The sequence below is a fragment of the Pelodiscus sinensis genome, chromosome 3 (genome assembly GCF_049634645.1).
Source record: "Pelodiscus sinensis isolate JC-2024 chromosome 3, ASM4963464v1, whole genome shotgun sequence".
NCBI classification, from domain to species: domain Eukaryota; kingdom Metazoa; phylum Chordata; order Testudines; family Trionychidae; genus Pelodiscus; species Pelodiscus sinensis.
In genome coordinates, this window is record NC_134713.1 from 14,617,608 (window position 1) to 14,642,139 (window position 24,532).

The 24,532-nt window shown below is 42.4% G+C and overlaps 1 protein-coding gene across 1 annotated transcript in view; it reads right to left on the bottom strand.

Moving 5' to 3' along the window:
* Positions 1-2,578: 2,578 nt before the first annotated feature.
* Positions 2,579-24,532, bottom strand: part of MFSD2B (MFSD2 lysolipid transporter B, sphingolipid) — a 63,041-nt gene continuing 41,087 nt past the window's right edge. Inside the window, exons 9-14 of the mRNA XM_075923414.1 lie at positions 23,000-23,083; positions 18,600-18,680; positions 15,518-15,627; positions 13,705-13,848; positions 9,938-10,114; positions 2,579-5,610 (exon numbers count right to left, since the gene is read on the bottom strand). Coding sequence (XP_075779529.1) covers positions 5,556-5,610; positions 9,938-10,114; positions 13,705-13,848; positions 15,518-15,627; positions 18,600-18,680; positions 23,000-23,083 — 651 coding nt within the window. The 3' untranslated portion in view covers positions 2,579-5,555. The remainder of the gene's footprint in view (positions 5,611-9,937; positions 10,115-13,704; positions 13,849-15,517; positions 15,628-18,599; positions 18,681-22,999; positions 23,084-24,532) is intronic.

The following is a 24,532-nucleotide window of genomic DNA, read 5'->3' on the forward strand; positions in this document are numbered from 1 at the left end:
AGGCAGACAGCTCCCCTGTGGAACCAGGTAAGCACCTGGGATTTTCGCCTGCTTGCCAGGAAAAAAAAAAATCAGAAAATACCGGACATTTTAGGTGTCCGGTATTTGCTGGCTTTTTTTTTACCGGACAGGAGGCAAAAATATCGGACTGTCTGGGACAGTACCGGACACCTGGCAACCTTACTCACGAGGTTGTCGGCTCCCCTGTATTTCACAAAACCACCGTCTCCTTAGTACCTGCCTTTCTCCTAGTTCTACCCCCTAAAAACAAGCCTCCAACCTTCCACACCCACTCTATGGCATAAACAACCTCCCAGCTCCTTTCTTAGACACTGCTAACTCGTTGCTAGTTTTATTCTGCCCTGGCTTCTAATGTTCTTTGCATGACTTATTTTTATACATTTGTTTCCATTACAAACCATCTTAGCTCAATGCTTGATATTCGTACATAAATAAAAGTAATTGTTCCTTTCACTTGTGCATGCGCCTTTTCTGAATATGATCAACATGATAGAGCCCAGGGGCTTGGGATGGGGTGTCAGAATTCACAGCACAAGACTGACTTCTTAGAAGGCTGGTGCCATGTAAATGCAAGCAAGTTCTTCTCTCCCACAACTCCTTTCTCCACCCCGGTCTCTGCCAATGAATTTTCTAATTAACTATGTCTTTAAAAATAAAAATACCATTCACGAAAATGAGGTAAGCTGTGAAATAACTGTCACTGTTTTATCTTACCAGAATAACACACAGAAAATAATTAGCAGAAATGTCTTCATGGCTTTAACAATTTAAGTGAAAACACAGTCAAGGGAAACAAAACTAAACTGACACAGAAGATTCCTGCAATGCTTTCACTCCCCTCCTCCTCTATCCCCAGAAAACAGTCACCCTTGGAAGCCATGTATTCATGCCAGAAGAGTTATCGTGCACGGCTTGAAGTCCCTCCCAAAACCTTACAGAACTTTTTAAAAATTCCTTTCACAATGTTTAAGGGTACCTGCAACAGGGTTCGCGCTCCACTCTGGCACCTCCTGCTGGCTGCAATGGGAATTAGCTCTGCTCACCCAGCTGCTTTTCTCTGGTCACTCCCTCAATGGCAACGCCTATCCATTGTCCCAGGGCTGTTGCCCATGCAGCTCCAGCACCCTCTTCTGCTCTTACCTCAGGTCCTCAGCCTACAGGCCCTAACAGCCAGCCAGGAGTGCGCTTTGGCTCCTGCAGTCCTTCTTGCAGCACTGCTATCCCAGTTGTTGGTGTTCCTTCCTCCTTCTAAGGAGCCTGGTCTTCTCCCCTCAAGTTCCAGTTAGCTACTGAACTCTGCTCTACTCTGCAGCTCTTCTTATATGAGCCTGCTGGGCCATGACTGGCTGCTCCTCTCAGCCCCTTTATAATTGGCTGCTTCTGTCACAGCCTCCCTTAGGCTGCTTTTAATCCCTTTTCTGCTAGTGATGTGCCGCTGTCCCACCACAGTGCCTCAAAACGCAATTTGAAACACAGCAGATAATATATAAACAAAAAACATGCTCAAGGATGCCCCAAAATGCGTTAAAACTTTCCTCAGCACAATACCATGGCCAAAGGTATTAACCTTGACAGCCTTCCCCCAATTGTCTGCTTTTCCAGCAGTACATTAATGTTGGCTACAGGGGATTGAAACCCACCAAGGTGCTGCGCTCACAACAGAAGTGTCTTTCACCACAGTCCCCAGTCACATTCCTTCTCCCTCCTGTTCCATAAGATACGAAGAGCCAGCACCGCAAATTTCCATCCTCTGTGTGGACATGGGTGGGATTTGGCTGCCTCCAAACACTGTGAGAAACAGATTTGCCTGTGACCACTCAAGCTATGTCTAGACTGCAGGTTTCTTTCAGAAGAATCTTTTTTTGGGAGTGATCTTCCTAAAAAACTTCTTCTGAAAGAGCACGTCCACACACGAAAGCGCATCGAAAAAACAATCTGCTTTTTCGAAAGACAGCATCCACACTGAATGGATGCTCTCTCATATGTAAGTTGTGATTACTATGAGCAGAATGGCTACCAAGGCAGCTGTGCTTTTTCCTCTTTCCTCTTCTTGAGAAAGAACTCCTCTTCCCCGTCCACACATACCTTTTTCCGAAAAAGCTCTTTTGGTAAAAGGCTTCTTCCTCATAGAAAGAGGATTAACCGATGTCGGAAAAACCCCTCTGTTCTTTCGATTTGCTTTCGGAAGAAAGTGATCACAGTGTGGACGTAACTCAGGTTTTGTTGGGAAAACAGCCACACTACCAGCCTCCCAAAGAGATCTGAACGTTATAGATGCATAACCCATAAAGGCAAATCCAAAAGGAGATTAGGATTTCAATTCTGAAACAAACTGTATACCCAAGGGTCCTGCAAGAGCTTCAGATCAAGGTCTACGGCTGCAAAATTCGGGTCCTGGGTCTGCACAGCATCACTCAAATTCTGCTCTTGTATGGATATAAAAGACAAATGAAAATCCCTGCATGCATCAAGGACCCATTATGGAACTGTGTTAGCAGCCTTCTCTCTAAAGTTCAGCTATAGCAGACAGAGAATTATTACACCATCAGAATTGTACTCAGTGTAAATATTTAATATCCACAGATAATACAGAGATCTGAGTCTTTCTGTCACATGTTTAGGATATAGACAATGATTGTACATAGTTTAAAAAAATGCAAGAAGATTAAAAAAAATTCATTCTTTCACAGTAGAACATTGAGCCTTGAAAAAAGATACAAAAAACCTATCCTACTTCCTTCTCCAAATCCATTGTTAGTGCTTTTTTCTTCAAATACATTATTTTTATTAACAAAAATATAACTTTGATATATATGATAAAATAATTCAGCACTCTTCAAATTATAGAAATATAGTTACATGATTTTCTACAAAGATTTGTGCCATATTTTGATGATATTCATTAATACTTACATAGGCAAGATCAGAACTATTTGTATCTCCATTAGAAACCCTGATAATTTTCTTGTCAAAAGGAGGGATAAGGTGCGGTTTTATATCTTGGAAAGCTCACATTGTACGGGCTGTGCTGTATATTATGTGCATATTATGCAATTTCTAAAGCCAACTGTAGAGCTGCCATAGTACACATTTCACAGGCAATGTTCAAGTTACAAAATGTCTAATTAAACACAGTCAGCAGTTTCGGCTACCCTTTTATTTAAAAAAAAAACCTCACCAGGCTAGGTCCTTAGCTTGTATAAACTGATGTCGTTTCACTGACCTGGAACTATTTGAGGAGCTAGCTCTTTAGGTAGTAAAATTTGCATTTCAAAAAGTTAAATTCAACAGGCAATCTAGTTTTACTGATACTGTGTTATTTTATAAGTAGAATATTTAGAGACACCCAAATTAGCTATAGGTGTAGGTTGGCACCTCTAACTTGTTTCAGAGGTAGCTGGGTTTGTGTTTCAGCAAAAACAGCAAGGAGTCCTGTGGCACTTTAAAGACTAACACATTTATTTGGGCATAAGCTTTCATGAGCTGGAACTCACTTTGTCAAATGCATACCCAAAAACTTGTGCTAGTCTTTAACATGTCAGAAGACTCCTCATTGTTCTGACTTGTTTGTTTGCTATTACTGCATAACAGAAAATAGAATATAGAATCTCTCTCTTTCAGATTCGAACAGACTCCAAATTGACAAAGCTGCTTATGATTTGTAGTCTTTCAAAGACAAATGCCACCAGGATACAGATACTCCTGTTTTGTCCATAACCTAAACTGAAAGCATATTTTTGTTTCAATTCATCAAAACTCTTGTACATGTGTTTAACTCCATCCTTAATCAACAAGCTTTTAGCCATGAGTTTAGGTCTCATTAAAGTCATTGCGACTTAAACAGATGCAAATGGCAGGGCCGGCAACAGACTTTGGTAATGTGTACGTCGGAGTGTGTATGTGGGAGAGGGGACTCATCTTTGGGCCAACCTGGAAGGAGTGGACCAAGAAGCAACCAGCACTCAGTGCTGCCTGGGCTGTGCTATGAGGGGGGCTCCAGTGGCGATTTAAAGGGCTCAGGGCTCCGGCCACTATTACTGCCACAATAGCAGCAACCCAGAGTCCTGGGCCCTTTTAAATTGCTGGGCCCCAGGGCAGCTGCCTGTCCCCATATTAGCAGCCCTGCTAAATGGAGATGGTTTGCTAAATCAGACATTACATTTTAATCTGGAATGAGAACCTTCTCCTACTAAAAGTAACAAAAGATCCCAGTAATTGCACTTCACAGTGTCCTTAGATAAAAGACCTCCTCGAGTCAAGTCCTGGCATCATCACTAAATTGCTGGATGACCTTGAGCAAAACACTTCCACGTAATCCAACTCCCACTGACTCCAATGGGAGCTGGATTAGCTCTTAATCTATGTGGGTCAGTCTCCCCCCACACACACACACCGTGCAAGATGTGCCCAGTCGGATGTACCCCGTACAGGGGAGTGCTGAGTTTTTAATTAGTGCTTCTAAAGCACTTTGAGATCCTTGACTCAAAAAGGCACTAAATGTGACCGGAGCAGGGTTATTCTTCTAAAAATTGCTACTCTATGCTGAGATTGTGTAGCAATGCTGCAGCTCTCAACAGAGCAGAGCACCCGTACTCTGGTAAGTAGGCATTCGAAGTGTCCTGGGGGCATGCAAAAATGGAGGCACCCAAGACCACCTGTCACGTTTGAAAATTTTGGCCTCTATTAATATATAAAAGTTTGGCTCAACACCTTAAAATAAAGTCAAGTCAAACTCAGGTTTGCAGCAGCTATTCATGAGAAAGTTGTCAAAACACAACTCTTAGCGACTGCATCCAGGGCTTGTTGGAGCTCAAAAAGGAGCACTAAATTGTACATGTTTATCACACGTCTCATCTGTAGAATCCTGGAGGGCTTTACAACCAAACCAATTACACACAAGGATCACCAGCCACCGAAATGCAGCCACTTCTAGAGTGACCCGTAGCAAATGTACAGCAAACAAGTGATGAAAAACACCGTAGCCAGCAGAGGCTTCAAGGGCAATTTAGGTGAGAAGAATGCAATCTCCTGAGTCACAGTTTGGCCAGGACACCAAGTTTAAACAGCCCTGATCTTGCCCAACTTTTTCAGAAAAAATTTAGTGATATCAGAACTTTGGTTTTACATCTCATTGAAACACAGCATTGTCAGAAGCAGGGTATTCTCAGTACTGTGCTGGGGATTTTGTCAGCACTGACTAGAGGAAAGAGTGCCACCTACTGAATCTTTCTAATACCTATTTATAGGCATCAGACCACTGGATGAAGTTTACATACTTACGAACTGTGAGCATCCCCTTGTGGAACCCTATTGGCTGTCCTCAGAATCTTTCCATTTTGTCAGTCAATATATGGTCCTTGCCATTATTGTAACACAGCCTTTGCGCTATTATGTACTCATGCTTCCAGTATCCTGTAATAAAACTTAAGTGGGATAACTCAGAAGACTTTCCATTCCTTCCTCTCACCCCCACATACAGTGCTTTGGGATCTGAGGTTAGACTGTTGTTTGAAAAGCCACTTTTCTCTAAACTTTCATAGCCAGGTGTTTTTGTTTTCAGAAAGGTTGTCAGTGCTTGGATGACTCCTTCTGTAAAAAGCAGAGAGAATCATAGGTGAAGAGATTTCTGTTTTCTGTTTTTGATCTGAGGAAGTGGGTCTGGCCCACGAAAGCTCATCACCTAATAAACCATCTTGTTAGTCTTTAAAGTGCTACACAGTCCTGTTTTTTGTTTCAGCTACACCAGACTAACACGGCTACATTTCTATCACCGTTTTCTAAGCTTAGTGTTATTTTAGGGTATGTATACACAGCTGGCAGTTATTTTGAAATAATGTTGAAATACTGTGACGCTGGAGGACTTGTTACTCCAACTCCTGTAACCCTCATTGTACGAGGAGTAAGGGAAGTCAGACGAAGAGTTCTCTATTTCAAAATAAGTGCTGCGCAGATGCTCCCAATTTCGAAATAAGATATACAATTGGCGTAGCTCAATTTGTATAGCTTATTTTGAGTTAAGCCCTGCTGTGTAGATGCACCTTTACTCTTTTTTCTTTTTGCTAAATTTAGCCTGTAAGTTTAGCTATCTAAGATAATAAAGAGAAGGTGAGACCACTAGAAAGGTATGTTTTTTACAGTGTCTTAACTAATTTCCATACCTGATATTTTAGGATCATACAACGAGAAACATCAACTTCCTATTACCTAATCCCTCATTCAGATGGGGGGATTTTTCTACAGCAGGGGTGGACAAATATTGGCCCACAGACCAGATCCGGTCCACCAGGTTTGACCCCTGGAAATCTGCCACTGCTATATTTAAGTACATCAAGAGGGAGGAGACAAAACCCTTAACCATCAAAAGACCAGCTTGGCTTAACAAGGAGATCTTGCATGATCTCAAAATAAAAAAGGAGTCATATAAAAAATGGAAACTAGGACAACTAACAAAGGATGAATATAGGCAAGCAACACGGGAATGCAGGGGCAAGATTAGAAAGGCAAAGGCACAAAATGAGATCAAACTAGCTACAGGCATAAAGGGAAACAAGAAGACCTTTTATAAATACATTAAAAGGAAGAGGAAGACCAAGGACAGGGTAGGCCCACTGCTTAGTGAGGAGGGAGAAGCAGTAACAGGGAACTTGGAAATGGCGGAGATGCTCAATGACTTCTTTGTTTCGGTCTTCACCGAGAAGTCTGGAGGTGTGCCTAACGTAGTGAATACAAGCAGAGAGAGGGTAAGTTTAGAAGATAGGATACACAAAGAACAAGTTAAAAATCACTTAGGAAAGTGAGATGTCAGCATGTCACCAGGTCCTGATGAAATGCATCCCAGGATACTCAAGGAGCTGATAGAGGAGGTATCTGAGCCTTTAGCTATGATCTTTGAAAAATCATGGCAGACAGGGGAGATTCCAGAAGACTGGAAAAGGGCAAATATTGTGCCCATCTATAAAAAGGGGAATAAGAACAACCCAGGAAACTACAGACCGGTCAGTTTAACGTCTGTCCCAAGGAAGATAATGGAGCAGGTAATTAAGGAAATCATATGCAAACACTTGGAAGGTAATAAAGTGATAGGGAATAGCCAGCATGGGTTTGTGAAGAACAAGTCATGCCAAACTAATCTGATAGCTTTCTTTGATAAGATAACGAGCCTTGTGGATAAGGGAGAAGCGGTGGATGTCATATACCTAGACTTTAGTAAGGCATTTGATACGGTCTCGCATGATATTCTTATTGATAAACTAGGCAAATATAACTTAGATAGGGCCACGATAAGGTGGGTGCATAATTGGCTGGATAACCGTAGTCAGAGAGTTGTTGTTAACGGTTCTAAATCCTGCTGGAAAGGGATAACAAGTGGAGTTCCTCAAGGGTCTGTTTTGGGACCCGTACTGTTCAATATCTTCATCAATGATGTAGATATTGGGATAGAGAGTACGTTTATTAAGTTTGCAGATGATACCAAACTGGGTGGGGTTGCGACTTCTTTGGAGGATAGGGACATAATTCAAAATGACCTTAGCAAGTTAGAGAAATGGTCAGAGGTAAACAGGATGAGGTTTAATAAAGAGAAATGCAAAGTGCTCCACTTAGGAAGGAACAATCAGTTCCATACATACAAGATGGGAAGCGACTGTCTAGGAAGGAGCATGGCGGAAAGGGATCTAGGGGTCATAGTGGACCACAAGTTGAATATGAGTCAACAGTGTGATGCTGTTGCAAAAAAAGCAAATGTGATTCTAGGTTGTATCAACAGGTGTGTTGTAAGCAAAACTCGTGAAGTCATTCTGCCGCTCTACTCTGCATTAGTTAGGCCTCAGCTGGAGTACTGTGTCCAGTTCTGGGCGCCACATTTCAAGAAAGATGTGGAGAAATTGGAAAGGGTACAGAGAAGAGCGACAAGAATGATTAAAGGTTTAGAGAACATGACCTATGAAGCCAGGCTTCATGAACTGGGCTTGTTTGGTTTGGAAAAAAGAAGATTAAGGGGGGACATGATAGCGGTTTTCAAATATCTAAAAGGGTGTCACAAGGAGGAAGGAGAAAATTTGTTCCTCTTGGTTTCTGAGGACAGGACAAGGAGTAATGGGCTTAAAGTGCAGCAGGGGAGGTTTAGATTGGACATTAGGAAAAAATTCCTAACTGTCAGGGTGGTCAAATATTGGAATAAATTGCCAAGGGAGGTGGTGGAATCTCCCTCTCTGGAGATATTTAAGAACAGGTTAGATAGACATCTGTCAGAGATGGTGTAGACAGAGCTTGGTCCTGCCTTGAGGGTGGGGGGCTGGACTCGATGACCTCTTGAGGTCCCTTCCAGTCCTATGATTCTATGATCATCTAATATATAAAGGAGAATGTTTGTAAGTTTGTGCACTAATAACTTGGACATTATAAGAGCTACCGCAACCAAACTTTGCATGAGAGAACCTTTCATCCAGGAGAAGATTTTAAGGAACTTTTGGACCCGATCGGGCCAGAGCTCAAGCTGTAAAAAACAAAAAGTAACCCGCCGCGCTGCAGGCACCTCCCCGTCCACCCTAGGTCCTGTGCTCGCTGTCTGTGGCCCCCAGTGCTGTTGAGGACTCGCCCCTTCCCGCCCATGAGGTTACATAAGCGACCCTCTTTCCCCTGCCCCACTCTGGCACACAGTGTCCTGACCCCCATGCGCGCAACAGCTCAGGCACCCGCCCTGTTCCCCACAGCACCTGCAGCCCTGGGAGCGAGCTGGGGAGCCCCTCCCACGTGTAACCTCCCCTCCACCCAGGGTCACACCTCCCCCCCATACCTGGGGATGACGTGGACCTATATTTTAATCCCTATAGAAATCAGTGCAACTTTTCTACCATTCAAAAAAAGATAATGGACTACTGTTTTTCTACATTTTGTTCTTCCGGTTTCCCAAGCAACGCCGGGTAACTCCAGCTAGTTTAGTATATTTAAGATAATATTATGTCCTCGAAATACACTGTAGAACAAAGGTGGGCAATAAAACAGTAGCTGTTTGTCAGGTGTAGCTCCCCAGCAGGTCGCCACCATTGTATTTATCTACATCTCCTCAGGTATGGGCGATTGCAGCTCCTGTTGGCCACAGATTACTGTTTCAGGCCAATGGGAGCTGCAGGAAGCAGTGTCCCGGTCTGCACCGCTTCCTGCAGCTCCCATTGCATAGGAACAGCGCTCTGCGGTCAATGGGAGCTGCAAGGGCTGGTTCTTGTGGATGTGCAGGTAAATATTATGTGGCAGAGCACCAGGGGCTAAACCTGATGAACACCTCTGTTCTACAATGTATTTTGAGGACTCAATATTGTCTTAAATATGTTACATGATGGCTAAAGGTTTTGTCCCCGTCCCTTTGATGTCTGGCCTATTTTTTTTTTTTTTTAACACAGATCAGGATTCTTCTGGGGAGAAAAAGAAAGGCAAAGAAGATATGTATGAATGAAAAAAAATATGGAGGACAAATACTTAACCTCACCCTACCACAAGATTTCAGACCTTCTTTACACATCAGAAAGGGGGGGAGTCTCATTTTCCCCATTTGCAAATAACTAAGTAGAATATAATTAAACGTGCCCTGAAATATTCTCCACTTCTAAGCTGACATTTGTGTAAGGTTGGTGGATTACACAATTTCTGTGCATTATTTTATATCATTTAAATTTGCAGATTGCTTTGGAAACAAAACAGAAGTAATCTGTTACAAAGACACTATGTACGAGGACTCGGCAACAAAGGTAAGATACTGGAAAAACATAAATGTTCTACCAATTTTCTGAAGGGCTAAAATTTAAAAAAACGTAAAACAAACCCATAATTAGGATAAAGTAGCCAATAAATTTCCCCATGCTGAATCCTGTAAGAGCAGAAGCCCTGATATTATTGCACTTTCCTATAGGGTCAAACCTACCTTAACAGCTCAAGTGCAACTTCAGTTTCTTTTCGACTTTTTTCAGTGATTGGGTAGAAGAGGAGTACAGATAAGCCTATCATGATGAGGATGGCAGGGACTGCTCCAATCAGAATTTTCAATGTAAGGATCACAATGCTGGTCTGTCTGCACATCCCTGTTTTATAACCAGCAAACCTATAAGGCACACAGATGGACATGGTTGTTATTCACGTGGTTATGAGAAGGCCTTTCCCCCATCTCCTGGCCTCCCCCCACCAAGGCTTTGTTTACACTGGCAATGAGGCTATGTCTAGACTGCAGGCTTCTTTCGAAAGAGGCTCTTTCGAAAGATCGCGTCTAGACTGCAGGCGGATCTTTCGAAAGAGAAATCCACTTTTTCGAAAGAGAGCACCCAGCGAGTCTGGATGCTCTCTTTCGAAGACGGCCTCTTTACATTGAAGAACGCCTTCTTTCGAAAGAGGAACTTTCGAAAGAAGGCGTTCTTCCTTGTAAATTGAGGTTTACCGCCATCGAAAGAAAAGCCGCGTTCTTTCGAAATAATTTCGAAAGAACGCGGCTTGAGTCTGGACGCAGGGGAAGTTCTTTCGAAAAAAGGCTACTTTTTTCGAAAGAACCCCTGAGTCTGGACACGGCCTGAGTGTCACAGGCACTTAACTCCCATCCCCCAAGACAAAAGCTTTGATATGGCAAGTGATAGTGTGAACAGCGCTTTGGCAAAGCAAATACAGTACCACTCATTTGTTGGCAAAACTGCCCACCAACTCTAAACGCTCCCTGACTTTTAGTTACATGGCCATGTCACTAGAAGTTGTGTAGTGTAGACAACACTTAGGTGTCTGCTCCACTTGCTTCCTGCTCCTCCTCTTGCTCTTTTTATATCTTATCTGCTCCTTTGGGGTGCCAGTCCTACAGATACCAACATGTACTTTATCAGTGATTTCCACAGGAGCAGGTTTTGGCCCTTTGCCCCTTTACTCCCACTTCTTGTCTTTGAGCCTTCTTTGAAATAATTTCATTACCTTTATGCAGCTGAAATATGGAATTCCATGCAGTTGTTACTACTGTACAGACTTAATTGTTAATAAAGAGGAACAATAGTGAAATGTAACCCTATATAGCTAGGGTTGACAGGGTTACATTTTTACTGGTAAATGTTGATTTCACTGTCCACACACAAGCTGATGAAAAAAATATTTCCATTGACAATAATCAAAATTTACAGCTAGGCAAAGCAAGTTCTTCTTCACACAGTGCAGTCAATCTGTGGAACTCCTTGCCTGAGGAGGTTGTGAAGGCTAGGACTATAACAGGGTTTAAAAGAGTACTAGATAAATTCATGGAGGTTAAGTCCATTAATGGCTATTAGCCAGTATGGGCAAGGAATGGTGTCCCTAGCCTCTGTTTGTCAGAGTGTGAAGACGGATGGCAGGAGAGAGATGGCTTTATCATTACCTGTTCAATTCACTCCCTCTGGGACACCTGGCATTGGCCACTGTTGGCAGACAGGGTACTGGGCTGAATAGACCTTGGTCTGACCCAGTATGGCCAATTCTGCTTGAGAAAATGAGTTTTGATTTTTAAGAAGAGCTACTTTGTATATTTTAACGTGATGTTGACAATTTTGTTTTTAATTATTACAAAGCTTTAGCTTTTGAATCTTAACATCTGCTACCTTAAATAATTGACTAATCTCTCTCCATAATTGCCCACAACTGTGAAACTTGAATTAGATAACACATTTTAAAAAGCTTAAATAAATGTTATTATCCATCAAAATTATAAAAAATCAAATTCTGCCAAATCTCGCTATAGTGGAGCTTGTCTGTCAAGTGAAGTGTATAGCTACTCAACAAAGCTCTGAAGCCTGTGCTTAACTTTAAATGAAGGTGAGTAGTCCCACTGGCATCAATAGAAGTTCTTACCTCCTTAAAGATAAACAGGGACAGTATTACTCTTGCGCTTAAAGTCAAGCATGTGCTTATGTGATTGGCTGAATCAGGGCCAAGATGTAGACAGTATTACAATTACGGTTGCCCAGAGCTATTTGGTGCCAATTTGAGGAATTATTCTGTTTCACCCTGAACGTGTACCTATGAAAAATTATTACCATTTTCCATCAAAATGCCTCCTATGCTCTCCCATAAATATCAGCTCTGGGCTCCAGCAGATGGCAAACTGCTGGGAGTTTGCTAACTGGAGTGAAGTACCGTTAATCAGCTGACAGTAATTCTGTTAGTTATGAGCGCTCTGTACGTAGTTATTAAAACACAAGGAGACGTGTTTTCCTGGGGAAAAAAGCACTGCGGCATCTGCTGTAAGTTCGTAACAGCTTGAGGACGGATAAATACTGACAAGTGGTTCCCCGTGTAGTCTACACTGAGGCCACCACATTCCATCTTCTTGTTATTTTGGTTCTCCAGTCTTACGCTGGAGTAGCAATAGCAAAAGACACACAGTTCTATCATAACCTCCGAATGAGTCTTGAGTTCCTGCTCTTCATAAAGTGATCTCTAGGATGCAAGGCAAGGTCATCATGAAGGGGAGGTACGGTAGGTAACACGGGTTCAAGAGTGTGAAAGGCAACTTAAATCTGCATAGTAGTGACAATTTCCACTTTTCAAGCACATTTCAGAAAATCAGCTTCATTACCTTGTCCATTAATCAGATATTAGAAATGGTAATGCACAGAACTTGTAGGGGAACATTTTAACCTTCCTGGACACTCATTAATGGATTTAAAAGAGGCCATTCTTCTACAAAGGAATTTCACAAGCCAACTGCAGAGAGAGTACAGAATCAAACTTCATTTACAAATTTGACATTGTATGCTGGGTCTTGAACAAAGACTTGAACTGGATGACCCATTGTAAAATCTGCTGTCCTTACATTCAACACCTAGTTGACAAAAAAGCTAAGTATGGGACACTTCCAGACCACTCAGGTAGCCTCATTAGCACCAGCACTGCAATTGACAAGTATCCCGCCCCCCCCCTTCTTTTTTTGTTATAAATTGTGAGGGTCCCCCCCTTTTTTTCCCCTTTACTCAAGCTCATCTGATGAAGTGGGTTTTGCCCACAGAAGCTCATGATACTGTATAGACTTGTTAGTCTCTAAGCTGCAACAGGATTACTTGTTTTCAAACAATTCTGAACACGTCACCACAAGTCCTGGTGGCCAGAAGTCTGACCTGTCAGATAATTTTCTGTTTAGTATTTGGCCATAATAAATTCAATCTTGCAATTTATGAGACGAGAATGAGGAAACCGGGATTATTTAGTCTACAGAAGAAAAGAATGAGGGGGGATTTGGTAGTAGCCTTCAACTAGCTGAAGGGGGAAGAGGTCCAAAGTGGATGGAACTAGCCTATTCTCAATGGTGGCAGATGACAGAACAAGGAGCAATAGTCTCAAGTTGTAGTAAAGTAGGTCTAGGTTGGGTATTAGGAAAAACTTTTTCACTAGGAGGGTGACAAAGCATTGGAAGAGGTTGCCTAGGGAGGTGGAGAAATCTCCATCCCTAGAGGTTTTTAAGACCCAGCTTGACAAAGCCCTGGCTGGGGCTGATTTAGTTGGGGTCGGTCCTGCTTTGGGCAGGTGGCTGGACTAGATGACCTCCTTGAGGTCTCTTCCAACCTTACGATCCTATGATTCACCCTGTCTATGTCTCCGAGCTCCCTGCTTTTGTGAATGGTGAGAAGGCAATTACCACACAGTACCTCAGAACCCTTTAATACAGCAACTAAATTGATATAAAACATCACTTACTCCAAGCTTGCTGCGGAAATTCCTAATCCAATCCCTGCCGACATCTTGGTAAAGAAGACATATGAAGAATAAAAGATGGTTTCATGCCCCTTTGCATGTGGATTCAGTAGGCGAAAGTGATCAACTACATCAGGCAACATTGACCTTCAGACCAACAAGAGAAATAGCATGTAAAAGCCTCAAGCAGAAGTTTCTGAGTCTTTTAACATACAGCGTTTACACAGTCTTTTGTCTAGGAGGTTTGATTTGTGGAATTAATTATGCAAATGAGATTATTTATTTAAGGTCAGGTATATAGGCCAAGAATTAGAAACAGGTGGCAAAGAATACAGAAACAGGAAAAAAATGGTGTTAACTCTGCATTATTAAGTGAACAGAGGAAACCTAGTAATAGTTGCCATCTAAATGTACAAGTGGGAAGTGGTGGTTGGAATGTAGTTTTGCAGAACCTCATTGGTTCAACTGAATGGTAAAATGTATTAACCAGGGAATGTCAAAATTTGCTGACTGAGGTGGAATATTTTTGAGGGAAGCACTTGTTAAAACATTTGCAATGCACTGCTGGGTAATTTAACCACTAAGCAAAACATTCTTTCAGACTTGATGAAGTTTTGATTTACTATTTTTGCAGGGAGCTAATCAAATACGGAAGGTTACACTGATTGAAAGGAGGACCAAATGTTTTAATAGGAAATGTATGACAACAACAGTTGACAAGACTGCAATATCATCAGAGCATCCCAGTAAAGGAACATAAACCACGAGGAAGAACTTTATTCATATTGCATGGTTATACTATTTACCTTCTTTTAAGTAATAGAAAGGTACAGAAATATCTGAGTTAGATATTGGGTGATTGTAAATCTGTGAGAACTAACAAAGCAACAATGTTAGGACACTAGGGATACAGCTACACTACAAACTTTTTCAGGAAGAGGAAATGTAAATACAATGCTCATATGCATATCTCATGCTCTCATTTGTGTATTCTCTTCTGATCCTTTTTTTTAAGAAGAGGTTTTTGTGCAAAAAAGTGATGTGTAGACGGCTCCTTTTTTCCGCAAAACCCCTCTTTTGCGCAAGAACCCTTATTTGGAGGGTTAAAGGTTTTGCGTAAAAGGGGGGTTTTGCACAAAAAGGCACCGTCTACACAGTGCTTTTTTGCGCAAAAACTTTTTCCGCAAAAAGGATCGGAAGAGAATATGCAAATGAGAGCACAAGATATGGAAATGAGCACTCCATTTGCATTTCCTCTTCTGGAAAAAGTTCATAGTGTAGCTGTAGCCTAAAAGGGCTTATTCGCCCACTGATGCAGAGGATTTAGAGCTCCTGACCCAGAATCAAAGCCTCAAAATACCTACAGAGTCAGCATCTACGCATGTCTCTGTAACATACTCCTGCATTTACTCCCTATCATAGGGTTGCTTTGTAGGGATCTACAGCTTGGTGAATCTTGACCTTGCTACATTCTTAATAGTTTCACATCTTCCAATATAAATTCTGGAGTACTATTAAAAACTAAATCTAAATGACTGATTTATTATTCTCATTATTTCTGGACATATTTAGGTTACTAATTAATGTACAAATATTTTCAGAGAGCATTTACACTTACACATATGTACACGTGACACTGGTTATAACAAACTTATCACATATTTCTCCTGGTCTAAATAAAAGGGAAAACTCTGATTTCTCAGACACCATGGTGTGATGACTGTTGCCAAATTCTGAGTGTTTACAAGGTGAACTCCCAACAGTATGTGTACATACACAAACACATGCACACGCTACATATGTAAGATTTGCCTACCATGGCAACAGCAAAGATGCTGCAATACTCAGACCAGAGACAAAGGCCACCACGTAAGCCAAAACCAGATTTGGGATTGTAACCAGCATGACTGCAAAAGGAATCATCCACTAAGAGAGGGAAAGAAGAATCAGAAGAAAAACAGCAGATAAAATTTATGGAAAGTACATGGCATATAATGGAAAATATATTTTTTCCACACATAAGAGGTGGTATTGTGAAACAGCAGTTTATACATTGCTATGGTCTAATGAAGTTTAAGACTTCAGTGCTCTGAGAGAGCTGTGCTCCCATGGGGTCCTAGTTCATCACTTAACTTAGAGAAAGAAAGGAAGTGATTAGAACCCTGCGGCGAGCTGGGATTGCATGGCTCCTGCAAGACCCACTGCCATAATCGCGGGAGTAGGTAAAATGTACTTTGCTGTGGGCAGAAATGAGTGGCACTTGTGGGATTTGTGGGATCTAAGATTTTTGTAAATATGCAAGAAACAAATGAGGAAGGGAGTGGGATGGGGTACTGCACAGCAACGCAGGTGTGGGATTAAAAAGTAGCCTTGCGCAGGGCTCTAAAAATGACAATACTTTAGAACAGAACATGTCAGTCAGGGCTGCCCATGTCCCCTTTATTTTCAAGAACAGGAACACTTCCATTATAGGCAATGCACGGCAAGGGGCTTTGAGTCATATCTGAATTTAAAATAAACCATTTCACGAGTGAAATCAATTTATTGATTTACAAAGAGCTATGATACACTTTGCTCTTTGATGACTTTCAAAAATCTGGCTCCTAAGTCTGCATAACTAACATTGGGAACGCAATGTGGTCTAGTAGTTAGCAGTTGGACAATGTACCCCGCCACCATCTCCCTGTCTGTCACAGACTCATACTATAACCTCAGGAAAGTCCGGAAGGCCCACATTTCCAGAATTGGAAATCTAAATTTGGATTACCTGGATTTCATTTTCAGCAGCGTGCAGCATCTTCACTTCAATTTGACACAATGGGCTAATAAGTGTTTGAGAATTCCCCATTTAAAATTTGGACAAAGCCATGCTCCCCAGTTGCCCCTGAATTTCATTCCAGTCTTATATTATCACCTCACATTCCAAAGCGCAAAGCTGAGGTGTGCAGAAGATGTTATTTATGTTCAATAACAAACTTTATCGAAAGTTTCTTGGGTTTGTGTTGCTCATTTCAATTCTATATTTGAGGCTTCGTAGTCTGTGGCCTTGAGCAGAGAACTTCCATCTACATGTATAGAGTCTATAGAGTGCTATAGAGTCTATAGAGACCATTTGTTGTTTTTTCAGTTTATCTTGTACAGACAAACTTGGCTAGCCGCGGAAGCTATGATTCTACTGTGTGCTTGCTATTTATTTCTTCTGTAAAGAATGTAGTGATCTTGGACATGTTGCCTACTGGGGTCCAATCCATTTAAACAGGGGACACTTGTCTTACATTTTAAATGCAGGTAAACCCAAAAGAGTAGCAAACTACCTTCCGAGATTACAGGTTCTCAGCATAAACAGCCTTTGTACTCGTCTGCAATACTTGTAGCACAATTATTACTTCACCACAAGAGAGCACTGCAGCAATACAAGACCCACGTTGCCTGCGAAGAATGTGATGATTAACTCTGTGCTCAACGTTGTGTGCACACTTGGGAGCCAAAGCATCCAGAGAGATTTTTAAATCAATAATAATACTGATTTAAAATGGATTTTTCTAGTGAGGAAGAAGCATGACCCAGGACAGGCAGCACTGAAATAATTCTCAAAAGCATCTCTTGTGCGAAGGCAGATTTGGGAGCAGAGTTCTCTAAACTGCAGGAAAAAAATCACTGTAATATGCATGCCATGCAACTCATTTTTTCTACTTCCAAAACAAAAGATGCTTTCAGTTCTCAGGGAATCACTCCCACGCCCCTTATCTGACCCATCAGGAGCAGTGAAAGCAATATTCTATTGTCAGAACATGCATCCCATCCAGAAGAGCTTTACAAACCATGGACAAGCAGCACTATGGAAATGAAGTCACCTTTGGCTGAATGGTAGCAACCTGCATAACACAGTGGCGCAGAAGGAAGGGAAATTTTGGCCAAGAATGTTGGGGCAATCCTTTAGAGAAAGCACTGCATGGGATCCTTATCACCCATGTAGAGCTTAAAAATACTATGCACCAAATAGACTACACATAACTCAGTCTCCCTACCTGCAGAAGGACTGGGTTTACTTTAGTGGGGTTTGAACCAAGAAGTTCAGGTCGTCTATACCTGGTGGTTAGACCACTAAGCCATTCCTTCCAACCAATTTAAGAATGAGGAAGAGTGGTAAAAAAGGAGTCTGTGTTCATCATCTGGAGACAAGATTTAGACTAATAATGCTAAGTCTATACAGCTGCATAATTTTTCAGGTAACTATCCCATTTTCAAGTCACTTCAGAGACTTCACCTAGGCTATGTCTACACTCGCGGCTTCTTGCACGAGTAATATGCAAATGAGGATAAGCGTGGAATATCGCCAAGCCTCATTTGCATACCTAATGAGCCACCATTTTTTTCAGAAGAGGCTCTTGCGCAAGAAGGAGCGTTTACACTGCCCCTTCTTGCGCAAGAAAAAGCCTCTTGCGCAATGCCGTTCTTCCTGAAAAGTAATAGGTGTAATGGCATTGCACAAGAGGGTTTTTCTTGCGCAAGAAGGGGCAGTGTAGACACTCCTTTTTACGCAAGAGCCTCTTCTGAAAAAAATGTTGGCTCATTAGGTATGCAAATGATGCTCGGCGATATTCCACTCAGCCTCATTTGCATATTACTCGCGCAAGAAGCCACGAGTATAGACATAGCCCTAGAGTTTGGGGCAAGTTTGTTTCTCATCTAATCTTACTAACCCATCTCTTGGAAATGTCTCTCGTAAACAGAGTTTATCTGAATTGGTACAATTAAAGATTTGAAATGAATCCCAAAGTCAGGCCAACTTCACCTGGTGTTGGTTTTTAGTAGAAAAGTTTTGAACGGTTCCTGAAGAAGCTGCTATTAACATGTAAAATGCCAGGTTGCAGAGATTTTAATAATGGTTTACTTACGGAAATCCCACAGGCTGCACTTTTCTTGCCAAACTTCTGTAGAAACCACTGCCAGAATGGAATGCTCACCGCTGCTGATACCTATAGATAATGGGAAAATATTTGTACAGTGATGACTAGGTTAAGGATCATCTCCAGACGCTGCAGTGACAGCCTACACTGTACTATGGGAAAGATTTGGACTTAGGAAGGACTTTAGGTTTCCTGCTCCCCTTATCACTAACAGACAACTAAGAATTACAGAAATCAGAGATGAAAAAAAACTTATTACATCATCTATTTCATCTTGTTTCAATGAAGAATTGTCCCATACAGATACACAGAACACTGAGGTGTTTTACAGTGGTAAATGTCTCAAGTGAAGTGAGTCTCGGAGTGACTATTCAAATACATTTTAAGAACAGAAATTTTCTCCCAAAAAGCATTTTAAATTCTCCCGTTCTTAATGAAAACCATAGAAATTAAGACAGAAATGACCTGTTAGGTCATTCAGTCCATTCCCTGATAAATTCTGATGGTACTTCATGTTACTGCGTTCCATTTAAACAGCTGAAAACATTTCAATTAAACACACATGGTGCTTGAAAGGAAAGATGAAGTAAATACAGGATTCACTCTTTTGGGGACAGATATATCTGATATTGCAACTGATCAAAACCAAAATGTCATTCCATTATTCCTAGCTCATATCATCCTAAACAACTGCTTTCCCTCCTTGCCATTTATATCTTCCCCAAGCCTGCAGAGATGAGGGATATATGAAATACCTTTCATAACCAGTATTCTTTGAGATGTGTGGTTCCCATCTGTACTACACTGTGGGGTATGCACGTGCACCATGCACCTGAGACTGCAAGATTTTTGCTAGCAAAGTCTGTTGGTCCACACCAGCACTTTTTCCTCTCACCATGCTCTGATGCAAGGGTATAAAGGACAGCGTGGCCTGACCACCTCTCCAGTTCTATCTATACTGGGGTGGGCAATAAGCCAGAGGCAGTTCTCCAGCGTTAGCCCCTGGTGGGACACTGGAACATTATTTATCTGCACATCTGTAGGTACAGCTTCTTGCGGCTCCTGTTGGCCATGGATTGCCATTCCCGGCCAATGGGAGCAGTGGGAAGGTGAGGACACCACTTCCCGCAGTTCCCATGACCTGGGAACGGTGATCCGCAGCAAGTGGAGCTTCAAGCATCTGTTCCTGAGGACACAGAGGTAAATAAAGTGTCCATCGGCCTATCATGGGCTAGCCCTGGCGAACCATGTCCAGCCTGTGGACCGCTTATTGCTTATCGCCCCGATCTACACCGTAAAACAAGTGCTATTGTGATCTGAAGCAAAAGAGGGTAGGTAACTGATTACAGAAGGGAGCACACATTTTAAAGAAGGCCAATCACAAAAGGCAGGTAATCTTTCAGCATCTGTAGGAATGCTGGCCCAAAGGGTGTAATATTACACAGACCTGCCTTGAGTGCAGGGGACTGGACGAGATGGCTTACTGAGGTCCCTTCCAGTCCTACACTTCTGTGGTCAGCTGAGGAGACTTGCACCAAGACACAAGTGTCTTGTGAAGATATGAATAGAATGTCACCAGGCTGTTTTACATACATAAAGGAGGGGAACTTCTCGAAGTGAAGCCACTGGAGCACCTTTTTGCTCTGGTGGAGAAGGCCTTTGCCCTGCCAGGTGGAGATACAGGAGATGACTGGTGAAAGGACAAGATAAATCCTCTTGGATAGCCTTTGTGAAGATAATACTCGTCCTTCCTTTGTAGGGCCACAAAGAGCCCAGTTAGTCTCATAAAGGTCTCTGTTCTCTGAAGATAGAATGCTAATGCCCAAGGTACATCCAGGAAATGGAGTTTCTGATCCTAACTGTCGGTATGAGGCTTATAAAAAAGATACACAAAAGTATATAGTCCTGAAATTGCTTTGGGCACCAACTGAAGGTGCAGTCTCAAGGAAACCTGATCCTTATAGAACATGATGGACATTCATAAGAACTTAAGGTAAGAGTGGGATGAGGCAAGGGGAGGAAGAGAGTATCTCCAATTTCCCATCCACGGGAGTAGAAGAACATCTCTCATGGAATTATGACTGTACCCCTTCCAGCACAGTATATTGTGCTTTTCTTGTCCTGAGACACAAATAGTTCAGAAATGGGGATCTCCGATTCTGGACCTATGTCCTTCATGAATGAATTGTGACTCTCCCATTTGTCAGCCATCAAGAAGTACGGAGACTCTTTGCTCTTGCATTGCGCATTCCTGAAATGTGAACGGCTGACAAGCACCAATTCCAGAGGAACACTGCCCCTGTGAAAAGGGTTCAGATCTTGCGTCTCCTTGCTTGTGAATGTAGAACACAGCTGTCATATCCCCTCACACTATCTGAATGTTCTGAGAATGAACAAATGGTAAAAATTGTTTGCCAGCCTCTGAGACAGCTCTCAGTTCTATGAGATTTTTGTGCACCCTGGATTCACAATGTGTCCGTGTGTCTTGTGTTGTTTGTTCAGATGTGTACTCCAGGTTACTGAGGGGCCTCTACAATTAGGACCTGTTCTCTGACCAGCCACCAAACCCAGTATCTAGGTGAGGGGTGTAACTCAGAGCATGTCTAAACTACATTCCTCTTTCGAAAGAGGGATGTAAATTAGACAGAGCGAAATTGCAAATGAAGCTGGGATTTGAATTTCCCATGCTTAATTTGCATAATGGCGGTTTCTCTTTCAAAATACCCTTTTTCAAAAGAACGCGCAGCTGCCATTATGCAAATGAAGCGCAGGAAATTCAAATCCCGGCTTCATTTGCAATTGAAGAGGTATGTGTGAAATCAAGACTCTCTTGTGGGGAGCTGTGAAATATTCTTTTCTCTTTAGGGATGGGTTTGTTGAAGCCAACGTGACCATCCTGAATCTTTGGCTGAAGTCACTGAGGTGCAGCAGGTGTAATGTGGGTTTCTATCCTCCTTTCTTCCTCAGGATTAGAAAATATTTGGAATAAAAGCCCCTTCCCTGACGATGATATAGACTCAGTGGCTCCTCACAGTAGGGAGTTTCCTTATCTTGAATAAGAATATTCTTAAAAGGGACAGGGAAGCAGGCTTTGGAGGGAGAGGAGAGAGAAACTCTACAGTGTAACCAAAGTGGATAGTATTGAGAACTCATTTGTCTGTGATTATCCTCCACTATATATGGGAGAACTGAGCGAGGCAGCCATCATAATGGACCTCTGAGGTGGAAGGACCTGGCATTGGCATCTCTCAAAAGTCCTGTCACAAGTACTTCTTAACCAGCAGTTACAGTTAGAAAGGAAAGGCAGGAGTAGTACAACCTGTTCCACTGCATCCTCTGATGTGTTCGTGGCAGTTCATATCCTCCTCGGTGAAAGAAGGGCAATGATATTGGTCTGGGTTTATAAGGTTGCTTTGTGTATTTTTTCTTGAGCACTGGGGTGGATATCCGTAAGGAAAGATAGATTACCACTGACTCATTGGATTTCTGACTAAACAACTAGTTACCCACAAAGGGCAAATCCTTCACAATGGACTACTGTTCCCTGAGTAAACCTGAGGAATGAAGCCAGCACTCCCTGTGCAGAATGATGGCGGCTGCCATCCATCTAGATGCAACAGATACAACTTCAATAGCAGCATTAAAATGGGGTTGCAACCCACTTTGGAGTCCCAACTCACAGTTTGAAAACCGCTGGTCTACATGAAGCATTTCCCGCAGACAGATGCCCCAGCAATTACACATTAAACTTTCTATTTACCTTCAGAGGGCTTTAATTAGAAGCATGAGAACTGCAGTATTTCACCAACATACACTCAGAGGGAGGAACGCATTACAGGAGCAATTCGTAGCTTTGTTGCAAGGAATAACCCACATATGTAAGACTGGACAGAACTCCACCCAAGAGCACCAAGGAAGAGGGTTCTGTAAAGGGACCTGTGAAGCAGCTCTCATGCCTTTAAATAGGAATTCACTCCATCTGTTGATATTTTAAATATTTATCCCTGCAGGCTACCTATTCACGTGTATGAATGAACAAAGGAAACTTCTTTAATTCTCAGCATATCAGACTGGTGAAAGGGAAAGAGAAGCTAAAATTCCAGACCTCCACTCACGGTTCACCTTTTCAAGGGGCAGCAAGTGGCTTGTAAGTATAGGTGAACATTCCAGAACTTTTCTCTCCCTGAAAAGTTCTACAACATCCACTAAGAATGGAACTGTGATCAAACTCAATAGCCAGAAGGTGCTAGCAACCTGTGGGCATTTGACCTGAGCTGCGCAGGCACAAGCTGCTCCACGAAACAAACCCCTCTGCCAAAGAAATAAAATTCAACCCCGCTTCTCCCACCTCTCCCCAAAAAAGGCTTATCTGTTTCAATGCAACTCACCAAGATGGTCACCACTAAATACTGGAAGTGATTGTGAAGGTTGGCTGCATGGGTGCAAAACAGGACAAAATTGCTCTGCTCAAGCTGTGAGAAGATGACAACAGTAACCACAAAAACAAAACACCGAAAAGAATGTCATTACATCATCACTGATAAAACAATCAGTTACTAAAAAAATAATTCAAGTTTTTAGGCTCTGATTCTGTTCTCACGTATGCCTCTTTAAATCAGGAGTTTACTTCAGTATCTTCAGTGAAGTTATGTCAAAGCAAAGCTGCGGTAAACTGACAGAAGGATCACGCCCTGAATGTAGCAAACTAGTAAATTGCAATATGGAAGACTAGTTTATTAGAAGGGGATTGGAGTCTATTGGCAATCTTGGATTTCCCCTAAACTGTAGCTATGTAGTTACAGATAGCAGTTTGCTGTACATGGTTGCACTCTCCTTCCACACACTGCCTTTTAGACAGCAGTGCCATGAGTCTTTTAACAGAAGCTGTGGCTCCTAAGCAATTGACTCTCCCCTTCAGCTGAAATTAATCACGACAACCCTGTGAAGTGCAGTAACTGATCTGGAGTGACTTAATGATGTTGCTTATATAGTACAGGGGCCCTGGCTCAGGATCAGATATCCCCACTATTATACAGATAGGTGCATCACAAGAATTATGCAGGATTTTTAGAGTTCAGGGCGGGGCTCAGAACAGAAGTCCTGGTCCAGGCCTATCTCTGGCTATTCTGGGAAGGTGGAGAAGGCCTAGAGAAGAACATGTTCCTTGCACTAAAGTTTGATTAACTACAGTTCCTTTGAGATTAACAGCAGCTTTTTTGGTAATGTACAAATTAGGCCAAGTATCCATGGGGAGATTTCTGCCGCCTCCCCTCTTCCCCAGGGTCTTCACCTCGTGCCACAGCCTGCTGTGCTCTCATTTAAGATGTGGAAAAATGCCACACTGGGATCAGATCCACCAGAACTTTGGGTACGTCTAGACTACATACCTCTGTCGCCAGAGGCATGTAGATTAGGCTACCAGACATAGTAAAATGAAGCTGCGATTTAAATAATGGCAGCTTCATTTAAATTTACATGGCTGCCGCCCTGAGCCGACAAACAGCTGATCAGCTGTTTGTCGGCTCGGCGTGATAGTCTGGACGCGCGGGTGTCGACATCAAAGGTATTTGTCGACCACCCAGGTAAACCTCATCCCAGGAGGCATACCTGGGTGGTCGACAAATACCTCTGATGTCGACACCCGCGCGTCCAGACTATCGCGCTGAGCCGACAAACAGCTGATCAGCTGTTTGTTGGCTCAGCGCGGCAGCCATGTAAATTTAAATGAAGCGGCGATTATTTAAATCGCCGCTTCATTTTATTATGTCTGGTAGCCTAATCTACATGCCTCTGGCGACAGAGGCATGTAGTCTAGACGTACCCTTTGTCTCCCTATTCCTTCACCTTCTGCCCTCACTTCAAAATAATGCCCCCAGACAGACAATAGCAAGTGCTGCACATACCCGCCAAACTGGAGCAAG